General features: G+C 33.6%; 1 protein-coding gene across 1 annotated transcript in view; it reads left to right on the forward strand.

Moving 5' to 3' along the window:
* Nucleotides 1–5007: 5007 nt before the first annotated feature.
* The window catches only part of LOC108723595 (zinc finger CCCH domain-containing protein 11A), a 16867-nt gene continuing 5509 nt past the window's right edge, over nucleotides 5008–16365 (forward strand). The window contains 5 exon segments of the mRNA XM_018449459.1: nucleotides 5008–5157; nucleotides 5280–5379; nucleotides 5997–6116; nucleotides 8426–8600; nucleotides 9009–9128. Of these exon segments, the coding sequence (XP_018304961.1) occupies nucleotides 5141–5157; nucleotides 5280–5379; nucleotides 5997–6116; nucleotides 8426–8600; nucleotides 9009–9128 (532 nt within the window). The 5' untranslated portion in view covers nucleotides 5008–5140.

The following is a 16365-nucleotide window of genomic DNA, read 5'->3' on the forward strand; positions in this document are numbered from 1 at the left end:
GATTGATTATTTATTACACTGTTAATGTGTTAATACGAAATATGCTCCGTCGCCGGAAAATTTTCTTAAATTAGTGGCTATAATGATATCTTGTCTTATTTTATTTAAAACAAAAATCCAAAAAGCATGTTATAAAGAACATTTTTTCTACAGGATGTGTGAACTTTGATACAAAAAATTCTAAAAATTGCCAAAGTTAAACTTAACAAACACAATAAAGTAAGATTTTTTTACATTTAAAAAAATTTTTAAAGATACTTAAAAAATGATTAATTTAAAAAAATTAGTATTACAAGTTCACTCTCTCGGCAGAAATTTGTTTAACGAAACCAACCTCTCTAAATTTGAACTTGATTGGATAATTATTTCTCGAAACAGTGCCTACCGATTTTGAAAACGTTGCATCGTTTAGAGAAAAATGCGTTCAAGGTCCGGTTTTTTGCTTAAGTATTTCTAATAGTTACGAAAGCAAAAACGAAACGACATCTGCCTATTATACTTCGCAAATCCGCTTTCAATGGAAAGTCCTCCGGTCCCCCCTGTTCAGCAAGGGGTCGCTTTATACCTGATTCGTGATTTATGACCGTTTGGCAGGACAAAAGAACGTGGAAAATATTTTCTATGTCTGTATGGTGAATATTCTTGAAATGTAAAACTAAGAAAATACAAAAAAATTGATTTTTTCAATCCATTCAAGCGAAACCCATCTTTAAAAAATGTTTTTGTACGAAAGTACTTCGTTGATTTTTTTTAAATTTGCAATGCTTATTTATTATTCATTTGTGTTTACTTATAATTTTTTTATGAAAAAAATTAATTATATTTATTACATTGTTAAATGTTCCGTCGCCGAAATTCTTTTTAAATTGGACATATCTTGTCTTATTTTATCTGAACCAAAAAAATCATAAAGCATGTTACAAACATTTTTTTCTACGAGATGAACCTTGATGAAAAAAAATTCTAAAAATTGCCAAAGTTACAGCTTAGTGAACACAATAAAATACGGGTTTTTTACTTTTTTAATGGCTGCGTTTAGCAGAGAAAACTAAAATAACTAATACGACTTATTTACAGTAAAAAATATAAAATAGATTCCAAGAACTTATTTAAAATATTAAATAAGAAATAGATCACAAAAAATTATTTAAAATATGAAATAAGAAATACATAGGTCGTCTGAAAAGTTTTGAGTCTCAACATGAAGATGGCATTACTCGTCAAAACAATTTTGGTACTATAATCGTACATACTTTGAAAGATACCTGCGAAAATTGTAGCTACTTCCGGCGCTTAGTTGTTGTTTGACAGTCATTTGTGCCAGTCAATGTCAATGTTTTTGTAAAAATGGAAAAAATCGAATATCAGCAGTCGCCATGATAAAAATTCACGAATTTGCGGTTCGAATTAATTGACCACCGTATTCACCAGATCTGGCTCCCAGCGACTTTTTTCTGTTTCCTAGGCTCAAAGTTTGGCTCAAATTTGACCGAAAAATTACTTGTTTCTATGTTAGGCTCAAAACTTTTCAGACGACCCTCGTAGAGCCTGAAAATGCATTTATTATTTATTTAAAATATAAAAAAATTTATTTATAGAATAACTTTTATTTAAAATATAAAAATAATTTATCTTTTATTTTAAATAAGTTTTCGAAGGCTATTTCTTATTTTAAATAAAAAATATTAGATTTTGAAAACTTATTTATTAAAATATAAAATAAAAAATATGTATTTTAAATAAATGTTAATAATAGTAAATACAAAATATTTTAATGATTTTTATTTAAATATATGAATATATATATTTGTAAGTATAACATTTCAGTTTGATCATCAATCATTTTCATACCGATCGCTTTATTGTAAGACATGCGTTTAACCATATAAAATGCTTATACCCAGATAGCACACGACATCCATTGGACATCCAGACTTGGTTTTAATCTGATCCAAACGTCCATAGACGAATGTTTTAAAAATGTACGTTATTCAATGTACAAAATATGTTTACATTTGGATATTTAAAAAATGTCCATTTCATGTAAAAAATTTTCTAAACTACTCGCGTTGCTTTCGCTGACTTGACGTTAAAATTTTTTTAAAATCGCACAAGGAGTTTTACTTTTGTTACCTCCTGTAACGAAAATTTACCAAATTAAAGCTTAGTTCAGACAGTACGCAGCAAGCGGCAAGTCGAGCAGCAATAGCTTGCAGTGATAAGAATTTGGAATCTTTTGCTTCCAACGTGCAGCCAGGGCTGCGTTCAGAATCATCATCTGAGTGCACCCAGGTGTTATCCTTGTTTATCATTCGTGAACAACAAGGATAAAACAATAACATCTGGGTGCATCCGGACGACGATTTTGAACGCACCCCAGTCAGAGACCAGTGCAGTGGGGAGAATAGAGTCCCTAGAATATCAGAGTCTGGCCTATAGTGGAGGGGAGGCTAGTAGAGATCCTCAAGTAAGAGATACGCGAAGGGATAAGGGCCGATTGTTCTTTCGGTAAAGTTTACCTGTTATAAGTAAATCTGGCAATCCGTGTGATGGGGTAATTTTGCTACTTATCTAACAGGTAAACTTTACCAAAAGATGGAACAATCGGCCCTTAAGAGATACTAAAAGAGATACAACGTAAAGAGATACTTGAGGGTCTCTAATACGCTTAGTTCACACTAGATGTGATGGGCGATATCCAATGAAAGCTCTGCTTTTTCTTACGCGACGATGTAAAGCAGAGCTCTCATTGGCTATCTATATATTCTTATAAGAATCATTTTGTCTGAATTGTGGTCTAAAATTTGTTTAATGTATTAATTTGGTCCAGTTTTAGTCCATTGCGTCCTAAAATGGACGTTTTTAAGAAATCCAAAATGGTAACACTGGATGTTTTTGAAACGTTTTTAAAATATCCATGGATCTAATCTGGACGTTTTTAATATATCCAAAACGTCCAACATGTACGTTTTAAATACATTTTTAAAACGTTACTGTGCTGTCTGGGTAACGAGCTTCTGCTTCTTATATTTTATTCCTGACAACTAATTTTACTTGACCATAAAAAATCTTTGATCTATCGACAAACATCGGACTGAAGTGCGCATAAGATACAGGATTTCAAACCATGAAGTTGTATGTACATACAACACTAATTACAAGAGAAATTTCATATCTGCTGAAGAAGGACCTGTGGTCCGAAACGTTCACGTTTAGTATTTAATAAATACAAAGAAATTTGACTATTTGTAAGTTACTTTGTTGTTTGATTATTGACTTTTTATATTACTTAATTTGCTTTGCATAAAACGAGCGAACTATAATTTATTTATTTAAAATATTAAATAAGAAATAGGTAAGAAGAAGTTATTTAAAATAATAAATACTAAATAACTTTTTAATTTTTTCTTTATTTAAAATATATATTTTAAATAAATTTTGAAATAAGACCCAGCCTTAGTGTCCACTAATTTTGAAAACGTCGCATTGTTTATACCGTTTTCTCTTGGTTGCATTAGTACACACTAATTAGTGTATATTAAAGCTGTTGTACACTGATTTAAATTGTGTAGAAGTAAAATTCAAATATTTCGAATTATAAAATACAGATTTTACTTAACATTAAAATATATTGAGGATTTCATGGTTTAATCCGATTTTATACTTATATTAAACATACATCTCTATGTCAATTTGTGTACGACGGCTTTAACATGTACTCAGTGTGCAGTAAAGAGAAAACGCTACTAGAGAGAAACGCGTTTAAGGTCATCCGGTCTTCCTAAGTATTCCTAATAGTTACGAAAGTTTGGCATCTGACTATTTCGCATATTTGCTTTCAATGGAAAATCCGCCCTGCTCAGCATGGGGTGACGACTTTCTAGGATCTGCTTGCACTTGTTTGGCATCAGGCCAAAATTTCACCATCCGAACACGGCAAAAAAAAGATAAAAAAAGTCGAAATGAAAAGAGCCAAAAAGATCAAAAGAGCCGAAATATTTAACTTTTGATCTTTTTTTTGCCGTATATCGCCAGATGACGATAAAAGGGTGTCTTCAACTTGTCTTACCCCAGACAACACAGAATATTTATGATAAATATTTATTAATATTCATTTGTAAAAATGTTACATAGATATTTCATACATATTTTATATAAAGCTTTATTCAAAATATTATTAAAATGTAGACTAAATATTTTATGTAATATTTATGATACATGTAAATAAATATTTCTAATAAGTATTTTTTACTTGGATTATAATGTTTCATTAAGTATCTTCACAGCATTTACTATGACATTTACAATAAATATTTCATAATATTTAAAATAAATGTTTATGATCTGTGCAATAAAAAAAACAGGTGCAAGCTAGGAAATTTATCTTAGCTCGCACCTGGAATAAAGTCCGAAGGTTCAAAGGTCCAAAGTGCATCAAATGTATCTTCGAACAAACCGCCATAACGGCGTTTGTTTGGCGACGCCGCGCTGGTTCTGAGTTCAGCAGAAAAAACAGCTTTGCAAGTGTGTGAAATTCCTGAATATCATTGGTCTTGCCCGTAGTTCTTCCACCAGATCTAAATCTATGAACCAATCTGCATTTTCTGCTGAACGCAGTTATTGGCTGCAATGCCTCCACCACACAAACTGCAGCCCCCTCCACAGTGTGCCTCCGCGGTGCAGCGCCATTGGCGACTGATCGCTGCACTCCGGTACTGTTAGTCCCTGCGAAGCTGCGCTACGGGATCGACGTATGTTGACGGGGCACCGCTGCATATCGACGAGATAGCCGATAGTGACATCGTTGAGGACCGTTGAGGACAAGGAAAGGAACGAGCAACGCGTATTCGAGCAGATTTCGTGTGCGCGGTAAAGGCGATCGAAAAAAACAGGGAAAACAGAAGAGGTGATCAAGAAGGTCATTGCGGCCAAGTGTGTACGTATACATGACGATGGCACGGTAAACGTGTAGAAAAAACGGAGGCGGATCGAAAGGGGGGACGGGTTTGTTGTTGCTCTCGCGACGGGACGTCGATTTGAACGGCTTCGTCAGTTTGGTCGTAGCACTGACTGTCTCGCGTCGGAAGTCCGTCTGATTATTTCACGAGCGCGTGCTGGTTTTATCACGTATCGCCCAATCATGTTCCGAACAAAATGGTAAATCGCTTCTCTCCTCTCATTCGTAATCGAAATTTCGCAAAAGATCGCCTGCCTGCCCGACTCGCCCTCGATCGACAGGGAGTATGGAGTTTAGAAAAATTTCTGATTTCTGTTTTCAGTAAGGAGCACGATCACTCGTCGTTCTACAAGTTCTTACAAATGGAGCACAACCACAAGAATCTGGATTGCTATTTCTTCTACTACTCCACTTGTAAAAAGGTAAGCGGGGCTTTTCTTTGTGCCGGTAGCGTCTAACGATAGCGTCCGATATTGTTTCAAGAACATCCGAAAATATGCGACGTCGTTCCATATTGCTCGAAAATTCGGCGTCTCTCGCTGAGGTTAGGTCGGCCATCTTGATGCCATGTTGATAAGAATTTCTCATAAAAGTTCCAAGTCAATCCGTTTATTAGGATTCCTGTTAAATTTACAAATGGGTTTCCTCATCCATTTAATTACTTATATATGATACAGTTTTTTTGTTATAACTTCATTCATCATCTGAATACTTTGAACATATTACAATGTGAAAGTGAATATTTAATATCTGTCGAATTGCATGATTGTGTTACTATTTTATTATTTTATAGTTTTAAGATTTTTTGGCTTTGACTTACATATGGTTTATATTTATTTTAGTAAGATTGAGTAATTAAAAATATTCTATGGTATCTTTATAAGTCATAGAATAAATTTCTAAAATATTTGATAATATTTAATGTAATCACGCCTACAGTATCGACAATTGATTTGGCACTGTAAGTTGCGTGTTGTTCGTTTAAATAATTTGAACGAGTTATTGAATTATTTACATTTTGTCATTTTTGTTTTCACAGGGTGACTTTTGCCCGTATAGACATGAACCATCGGCTCTGGGTTGTGAAACTATGTGTACATACTGGCAGCAGGGAAATTGCCTTAATGAACACTGTAATTTCAGACATATGGAATTAAAGGTAAATATCTATTGCATAAGATCTTGTAATGTTTGGCAGCAGCTTTCAATCATTTGTATGTGAAAACATGTATTATTTTGTCAAGAAGAGCTGCTTTCATGGTTTGCTGATAATTTTTGATACAATAATATAAACTGATTATTGAAATATGAATTTTCAAAATGGGCTAATATCGTCGACTCATACCTAACCTAACCATCTTTAATTTTCCAATCAACTTCTTTTAAATAAAAATAATAGGCCTATGAAAGAGACAAGCATTAATGCATCATAAGTGAAAATGATGATTTATTGTCAAATCATTACGAAATACAAATACATTTCGACTTACTTAGTATTAAATTTTTTTAAAATGATATCTAACCTAACTAAGAACCCAATATTTAGTAATCAGTGAAGTTTGAAATGTGTCATAATGTGTCTGACTTAAACTATATATAAAAATTACTCAATAAATATTAGACTAAAACGTTGACAATACAATTTCTTATAAATCGAGATAAAATTGGTATAGATCGGGATCCCCTACTAATTATGAATCAACAGCTCTCACTTGGAACTCTCACTAAGGCCCAGTTTCACAACTCATGGTTAACTCTTAACCGAGGTCCAACTTGTTTCTCATCTCTTTCTAATTCTAGAATTCGTGAGTGTGGGCCTTAGTGAGAGTTGATTCATAATTAGTAGGATCCCGATCTATACCAATTTTATCTTGATTTATAAGAAGTTGTATTGTCAATGTTTTAGTCTAATTTATTGAGTAATTTCTATATATAGTTTAAGTCAGGCACATTATGACATATTTCAAACTTCACTGATTGATGAGTTGTGGAACTGGACCTAAGAATTATTGTTTAAGCTGATTCTACAATGAGTTGGTAGTCAGTAGTCCTAAGTCTTATCGGTGACGTTGGCCAACAGCCAACTTGTACAACTAAGACTACCAATTTTCTTAAGACTATCCTAATTCAACTTTATTCCTTCCTATTAGTCGAGTTAAACGGCTCGCTGTACAACTAACAACTACTGGATGCGAAAAATTATAGTCACCTATTTAGGTTAAGATTTTCGACTACCGACTTATTGTAGAATCAGCATTAGAATTATTAATTCAGAGATCGACAAAAACTGGTTTCCGGCCAAATCTAACCTATCACTTATCTTTATAGTCTTATTATATTTTGAATTTACTCAACGTTATTTTCTTTTTTATGTAAATTTTTACATAATAATTGCGTTCAGAAGACACTCAACGATTCTTTAATATGATTGGTTCTCGCCTTTAACTAGTCGTAAAAGGGATTATTAAGTGTTCACTGAATGGCTTTCTGAATACATCCAATATCTTTAATATTATTCTTTAGCTCCTAAAACCTAAAATATTTACTATCAGGATGTATTTATAGAAATATTTATAGAAATATTCATAGAAATATTCATAGAAATATTCATAGAAATATTTATAGAAATATTCATAGAAAAAATTTCCTGACCCCTGGGGATAAATTTAACGCATAGATATAAATCAGCAAAAGTGGGTGTTTGTGTGACGAAGTTATTATATCGCAAGAACATTTGCGCTTATCAGTTCGTACTTATCTGTACATTTTCTAAACAAACAATTCTTAGCTGGTTTATGATAATTCTCACAAAATGTATTAATTTACATAATGCAGCAACGTTATTGTACTGCAAAACCATTTGTACTTATTGATTTGCATGTCGACCTGTATGTTCTCATTTATACGTTTTAAATTTATACATCAAAAATAATATTTTGCTGTTGTTGTGTGTATAACACTTTTAATTATATCGTCGTGAAAAAAAAGAAATGAATAAATTGTCATTTATCTTTCTTTTTATGTAATAAGAAGAAATTACTTTTACATATACAATATAATTCTTAATTTTTTAAGTACTTGTATAATTATTAAGAGTATACTTCATATTATATTATACAATATAAACTTATGGAGTTTTATAAACATATATAGTTGCTTTTTTATGTTTTTCAATTTTTGTATTTAATATTATAGTTATTTTATTTGAATAAATGAATAGATGCACAAACAGTTCCTGATTATGTAAAGATTAAAACAAAATAATATGTGCCATAATGATATTTAGGACGCGATCCACTTCACGCTGTAAATGCTTTGAAGCATTCTTTGATTGGTCAATTCGTAAAATTCTTTTTTCTGATTGGTCAACGGAGCAGTTGCTGCGTTAGATGGATCGCACTCTTAGTTAAGATTATAAAATTATTTTAATTGGAAGAAGAATTAAATTTGAATTATTTTTATTTGTAGAAAAATCGTAAATCAATTCCTTGTTATTGGGAAACACAACCTGGAGGATGTAGAAAACCACATTGTCCATTTATGCATACGAGTCCTCGTACTATTTCTGGTGACCCTATCAATCCGGTGAAGACTACGGAAGTAGCAACAAAATCACCGAATCAAGAGTGGCTGAATCGTCAAGGTAAATATTTCTTTTATTATGTTAAAACTCGATTAATATTAGATTGGTAACAATTGGTAATAAAATTTATTTATTTATTCAATCTTAATCTTGATTTTAAAAACTTCGTTTAATATAAAAATTTGTGAATCGTTTCGTAATTGTAATTATTTGTAGATTATTTTATTTTAAAATTCAAAAGAGTGTCGAATGTAATTGTATGATATGAAACATTATGATGATTTTATTTATAATTTTACTTAATACTAATAATGAGAATTAAAGACGTTATTTAGAATTAATGAAAAATATAGAGTAAAATAAAATAAGATAAATATGATAATAAAAAAAAGGAAATGGATATTACATATATAGTAATATCATACACATGGAAAGTATGTGTTTATACTTTTTTTTTATTTCATAAAGATGACCAAAAGTATGACGGCAGCAGTACTACTGAATCGGACCAAGGAAGAGGAAACAGCGAGGCTGGTAGTTTTATTGGCAGTCCCGCCGTCGATCCTCTCATCGTCAAATTCGAAGAAGGTATGAGGCTTTACTAGCCCCCCCGTCCATCTTTCAACGTACATTATCTTACGTCAGCTACTCTCTCTCTACCGCCTAGCTTGCAAACAAATATGAATCTCCCGAACGCGCTCAGTATCCCGAAGAGCCTGACAATTCCAAACAGTCCTAACAGTCTCAACATCCCCGGTAACATCAGCGTCGCAAATAATCTAAATGTCCCGCCGGCGAACTCGCAATCCTCTCCCTGTCATCATACGCTATCATATCCACATCATCAACAAAACTTACACTCTCATTCCTCTGGGCAGTCTCTGTCGTCATTGCAAAATCAACAGAACTCTCCTCTTCTCCAGCAATCACCATATACATCGATTCATACGCAGCAAACCTCGCAGCCTCAGACTTCCCGATTTCCCTTTCCGTTCCTTGGTATAACGTCGTACAGGAGATTTTAAAATCGACGAGAACTTGTAGTTTTGCAACGACGTATGTATAATTTTTCTCGTCCATTAATTAGCAACAGAAAAATACTTTCGAAGAATTCATAAACAATTAAAATCTTTAAAGAAGTTCATATATTTTAAGCGATTTGGAAAGAACGCAGGGATCATTGTGTGGGTTCATCTTTTTTCTTACTTAATTTTACATATTAAATTAAAAAATTGTAGTTAAAATTGTTGTAGTATTTAGGAAATATTTTTTTCACATTTTAAATAGTAGAAAGCAACGATTGATTTCATCACTTTGTTAAATCATATTTGCGAATTTGTCTTTGTTTTTATATAAAAATCATTTTGTTTATTAAAATAAATTATTATTAAAGTCATGACTTTTATTTGCACTATACAGGGTAGTTTATTTTAATCAATACAGTCAATTTTCTTCGAAAGATTAATAATACGAAAAAGTGTTTTAGATGAAATGGAATTGTTTATTCTTCTAGCTAGAGGCGCCAAAAAGATGATCTCCTCTTTTTTAAATGGAATTATATGATTTTTCTACATAGTATGATTCTTCTAATTATTCTGTATACAAAAGTATGAGATAGAGATATAAAAAAACCATTAGTTTATGAGATAGATTGATCTAAAGAAAACACATAATTATTTATTTTAAAAAGTATCCAATTTGTCTATATATATTTTTTGAAGCTATTATGTGTTTTCTTTACGCCAATTGATTCATCTCACTTCTGGTTATAAAAAAGTATTAAAGTACGATTATAAAAAAACTAACAGTTTTGTGACAAGTTATTTAACACTATGCATGTGCCATAATAAAGTATAAAATATCGTAAACTAATAATTTTTTTATATCTCTATTTTAATACTTTTATATGCAGAATAATTAGAGGTATCACACTATGTAAAAAAAATCATATAATTCCATTTAAAAAAGTGGAGGTGACCTTCATATCTTTTTGACGTCTCCACCTATAGAAGAAAAAACAACATGGCCAAAATACGTCTTCCTTGAAATAACGCCACTTTCATCTAGAACATTTTTTCGTATTATTAATCGTTTTTGAGAAAAATGGACTGTATTGATTAAACTATCCTGTATAGTGCAAATAAAAGTCATGACTTTAATAATAATTTATTTTAGTAAAGAAACGATTTTGTTTTTATATAAAAACAAGGAGAAATTCACAAATATGGTTCAACAGTGATAAAATTAACTGTTGCTTTCTCCTGTTTAAGATGTGAACAAAATTTCCCGAATATTAGGATAATTTTAACCACGATTTTTGAATTTAGTAAGTAAAATTGAGTAAAAAAAATGAACCCAGCGATCTCTGCGTCCTTTCCAAATTGCCTAAAAAATCCATGAACTCCAAATTTTTTACTTATTAGATCGTTGAGTCTATCTGGAGACACGGTAGTGTCTCGGCGCTAAGACATGGCGCGAGACATCATTATCATGCATATAGCTAAGATTTTGACGCACTAAAGAAGAGACGTTACTACGAAAGTATCGTTCTGCATAAAGCGAAAGTATGTAACAAAAGTGTCTTTGTGTCGATCTTAGCATAATATTTAATTTATTGTACTAGTGCATTCCCGATACTTAATTGACCTGCATTCTTTAACTTTTGTTTTGTAATACCATAGATCTAATGAGCAACTAATGCAAAAAATATTCACGCATATGTCAATATCATAAAGTGTAAGGCCAACATGATTTTATTATGAATTTTGATGAACATGGTGTCCAGCGGTCCTTGCAAATCCTTGGGTCCTGGAATTATACTGAAATTTAATGTTTTCCGGAAAATTCCTAAAATTTCAGGCTGGCCTGGAATTTATCATTTTTTTATTCTAAAAAATCCAATCGTGAAAGAAAAAAGAAATAATAAAAAGAAAAATCGTGTTTAAGTCCGTCTTTAAAGGTGCAATAAATTACCAATAAAAAATTTGGATTTAATGTTTAAAATAGAACGTAAAAAAATTGTTTGTATTGACGGAACGTTTGTTTAATATTAAATCAAATAGAAGCAAATTTAGACTATAAGAGCCGCTACAAGGTTGACATGTGAGCAAATCTTTTATTACAAAAGAATACAGTACCGACGTTTCAACTCTCAATTAGAATCCTCATTAGTATACAATAATTGACTATATCTAATTATTAATGATTGAATCGTAGTCATAATTTAAAAATAGAACTAGCACTTGATTACATAAACGCAATTAATGAGATATCTAAACTTATCCCTTTGTTAATGTGAATCTTTTCTTGTGTGTGTAATAATTTATGTAAGAATTCAAATCGGATTCCATAAATTCCCCGATAACTACAAATTAATTATATTCGTTTTTGTATTTCGTAATAACAAATTAAAAATAAATTTTAACTTACACGGAATCGCGATATTGAAGATAGATTCATCGGTGTCAACGAGTCGCAGTCTCTTATAGGCTAAATTTGTTTCTATTTGATTTAATATCAAACGAACATTCATTAAAACCTAAATTATTTTCTAAATTGTTTGATATCTATAGAGCAGTAAATAATATTGTTCCAAATTTGTTAGCGTTTTAATTCATTTGTTATATAGAAGATAATTTGGATACAAAGCATATAATATTGCGCATATCGATGAAAATTAATTAAATAATGAAAAAATGAATTGATCAATTCTGGAAAATGAAAATGGATTGGATAAATTCTGAAAAAACCAGGATTTTTATCTGGAATGTTCTGGAATTATCCTTAAATTGACTAGCCAGATTTCACTGGACACCATGATTTTATTACATTGGTTGCTCTTATTGCTACGGTAATTTACCGTGCGATTTACCATACACACATTTTTATTTATATCTATTCGATATTCGTGTGTCACGGGAAAGAGGGATAACATGCAATATTTGTGAATCGTCTTGACTTTTCAGAATTGGCATTTATCGATAATCTCACGTAATATGATTCTCGAAGCACATATTAGTCGATTTTATCGATATACCTTGCACTCGTGTTACCACGAAAAATTTAGTGAATATCAATTTTTGCAGGGGCTGCTATATCTAATCTTTGCCTAAATTAGCCCTCTAATCGCCTATGGCTATCTTTCTCCGGCTGCGGTGCGATCGGACTCGAATTAGCAGAATGGTCTAAGTTAAGTAAAACGAGGTTCAAGTGTCTCCGTCAGTACGATGTTCTATACTGTAAGATCGCAAAAACAAGAGCCGTGTTAAACGGAAAAGAAGATAGCTATGGGTCTCCGCTTTACCGCACACGCACACACAAACTTTTTACATTCACACAGATATTGCTCTTAGTTGCGAAAAGTTGGAATTTAAATGTTAATCGAGTATTAATAATACGACGAGTGAACCCTGCTCATTTTAAGTTTGTGTTTTTGACGAGAAAGCGTTTTGTCAGCATTTAGTAAGTTTGTTTTAAATATCACTTCCAGATGCGGGACTTGCATCACATCCTTGACGTGGCCGATTAGAGGAATGTAGAATATTGTTTGTGGTATAAATCGGATTAACCGATATATCTATTTCATCAGAAAAGAAAGAAACTTATACATTGTTCATCGGTCACGTCTTGGACTGAGATAAGTGCAATGGCGAATAGTAAAAGATAATTGAAATATTTATATCTGAATCAATCAACGCATATATGCTTTCTTTGTTGTCGCATTATTATGTATGAGATTGTAGAAGAAGAAAGATGAATATAGCGCAAGAAAGAAAACGACAGTGAGAAAGAGAAAGAGAGAAAGGGAGAGAGAGATTGAGAGAAAATGAATGAATGATTGACTAGCAAAAAGGTGTGTAGGGGGAAGAAAAAGAGAGAAAGATTTAATGAACTAGTTATATTCGCGCGCGAATCCGTGTTTGAGATTTAAACAGATTCCAACTGCGTCCTTAGCCTTGTGTTTTACGCGTGTACGAGTAATAATGCCTTCATATGTTTTGGCTTATCACGTGAATTAGAGAATTTTGGGACGGCGAAAATGGGATAACGTGATATCGCGCTTCACACAGAGTTTCTATGCCCGCGCCGGGCGATAATTATGCAAATTTTTCGTAAGCCACGATAATTCCCCTTGTGCACTCACTTTGGGAAAATTAAAAGAGAATTGAATAAAATAATAAAGATAGGTTTAATACTGTAAGTCGAGCGTGATCTTTTGACGCTCTAAAGGAAAAAAAAAACGTTCAACAATTCGGCTTAAAAGCTTGCTTTCTACGTGATAATTAAACGCGAAGTCGTTTATCAAATAAAAATACATTATTCAGGAATATACATATACTGATTCACGTTTTACGAGTTTCCGTATGGTAATAGGATATTAACTCTTAATTGGGACGCTGAGAACAAAAATTGGGTACATGACAGCTTGAAAAAAAAAGTTTCTAGTTTAGTGCTACGCCGATGATATTATATAACGAAGAGTCTCTCAATATAAAACTTTAGCTTTTATTTTTACTAAGAATGCATTTCTTTTGTATGCTCTCAGCGCCTCAATTGTTCTGGTATATCGCGCATTTGATATTGCGAGTCTGTTAGGCCAGCAGAAGATTAGAAAAGAAAAATGCTCTTATTCATCGTTACTTATCGTATTATTGATCTTGCACCGATGAAAAATTTTATAATCGAGGAAAGTATAGTGCGAGATAAGATACGATGTGCCGATCTTTTACAATAGTAATAAATCGCGTCACGGCCAAACGAAAGGAGGAGGGAAGGACGCGAGAAGTTTGAGGAGAAATAACGTAAATTGTTTAGCGGGGCCGGTTTTCCCGGATTTCCGATAGTGAATTTTTTTTCTTTTCAAGTTAACGGTGCGTATAATGACACGGCAGGCTAAACGATATAAGAGGCCAGCGTCTTATCGTTATAAAACACGTGGCAGAAGAGAGGGGAAAAAATTATGAGATTTTTATGGGGAAATTTTTGAGATAATTGAGTTGTGTGAGCGTGTAATAGGAAATAATCGGTTTGAATGAGCATGTGATGGAAGATGAGAGAGAGAGAGAGAGAGAGAGAGAAAGAGAAAGAGAGAAAGAAAGCGAGTGAGATTGAGAGGAAGAAGAGAGATCTCAAATTGAATATACACATCACACGTACCGCGTATCTTTGCGCGAAATATGCGATATGCAGATAGGAAACTAATAATTTTTCTTATGCAGCATATAATGTTTTACACATATATATTATATATATTATATATTTAACTGCTACACAGGGATAAAATATTTATGGTCCGAGATCATTGTCGATATTGGATCGGGCCTGTCTTTCTTTGTGGAATACTTGTGCGATCGGCTCATCGGTTCCTCCGCGCAAAATCGCGCGTGTTTTGGGCGACAAGGATTTTGTGCCTTCAACCGTATGGAGTCGCCAATCCGTATTTTTGTGTTCGCAAAATAAGTATCAGGGTTCTCACAGTGTTCGCGTTCTCTTATTCTTACGCGGGCAAAGCATACGAAATGCCGGGCGATTGTCCCAGATAGATTTGCATATTTACGCCTTTATAATCGGTGAGAAGGACGCGCAAGTTTTCCAAGAAAGAGCGGACGATCGAACTCGATCACAAGGATCTACGAGTTAGGCTGATACTACATTTGTCGTACGATAAAAAATTGGATAAATGTAATATTAGCCTTACGCGTGCGAGTCTAATCACGAGGATTTACGAATTATGCGTGCGTGCGTAAGAGAAAATCGATAAGGCACACATAATACATGGCTGCGCCGCGAGTATGAAAGATAGAAAAAAAAAGAGCGAGGAGCAGTATGAATGCATATGAAAAGAAATACAGTGACTACGAATAAAAGGATTGAACGAGATGGAGAGAGTGTGTCCGATAGACAGCGTGTGTGTGAAAAGTGTGAGGAGACGATAGTGCGAAAAAAAATAAATAAAAATAATTAATATGAAGGATTACAGCGGCAGTCCCTTCCGCTGCTCTTCGGCGAGGGACTTCGCTCGCGCGAAATAGCGTTTCTTGAGGGACGAAATCGTGATCCGCGTGCGGCGGATCTGTCGATTACATTTAACGTCTATCCGCAGCTATTAAATAACCGTATCGGCAAGCTAATCAGCAGGATCGAGACATCGGCGATCCTGTTCTCTAAATTCTTTGAAGTAAATCTCACTCCAAAAGAGTAAAAAAAATCTTTTTCAAGAGCGGCAGGATTTTAACTCTTTTAGAGTGATATTTCATTCTTTTTCAAGAGTGGCAAAATTTCCATACTTCTGAAGTGAGATTTCACTCGAAAGAATTCAGAGAGCGATCATTAGTGTGCTCCGCGCCGATCGTCGCGGGATCTCGCGACACTGTAAATTTACTACGTGCGATCGTACAGTTCCGGAGTACAGTACGACGCTTTGTTGTCTTGCTCGGATGTGAGACGTCCCGTCTCGTCGTATTCTCGACGGACGTACGAGACGTCGCGACGTGCGATGTGATTGCAATCAAGTCGGTGATTTACGCCAATGACCGAATGTAATTTGGACGGACGCGCGTCTCATTATTGTGAGCACGAGATGTTGTTTCTTCTGCGTTACCGCGCGGCTTGCGGACTCCGCTTCACTCGTCCCGCGTACGTGCACACGCTCAGGAAGGCACGTCTGTGCGTCCGAGTTGAAAGACAACACATACACACACATATATACACCCACGCACACACACCTACGCGCACACACACACGCGCACGCACACACACACACACACACACACACACACACACACACACACACACACACACACACACACACACACACACACACACA

Source organism: Mycetomoellerius zeteki, unplaced genomic scaffold, assembly GCF_001594055.1.
Source record: "Mycetomoellerius zeteki isolate Tzet28-1 unplaced genomic scaffold, Tzet1.0 scaffold245, whole genome shotgun sequence".
NCBI lineage: Eukaryota > Metazoa > Arthropoda > Insecta > Hymenoptera > Formicidae > Mycetomoellerius > Mycetomoellerius zeteki.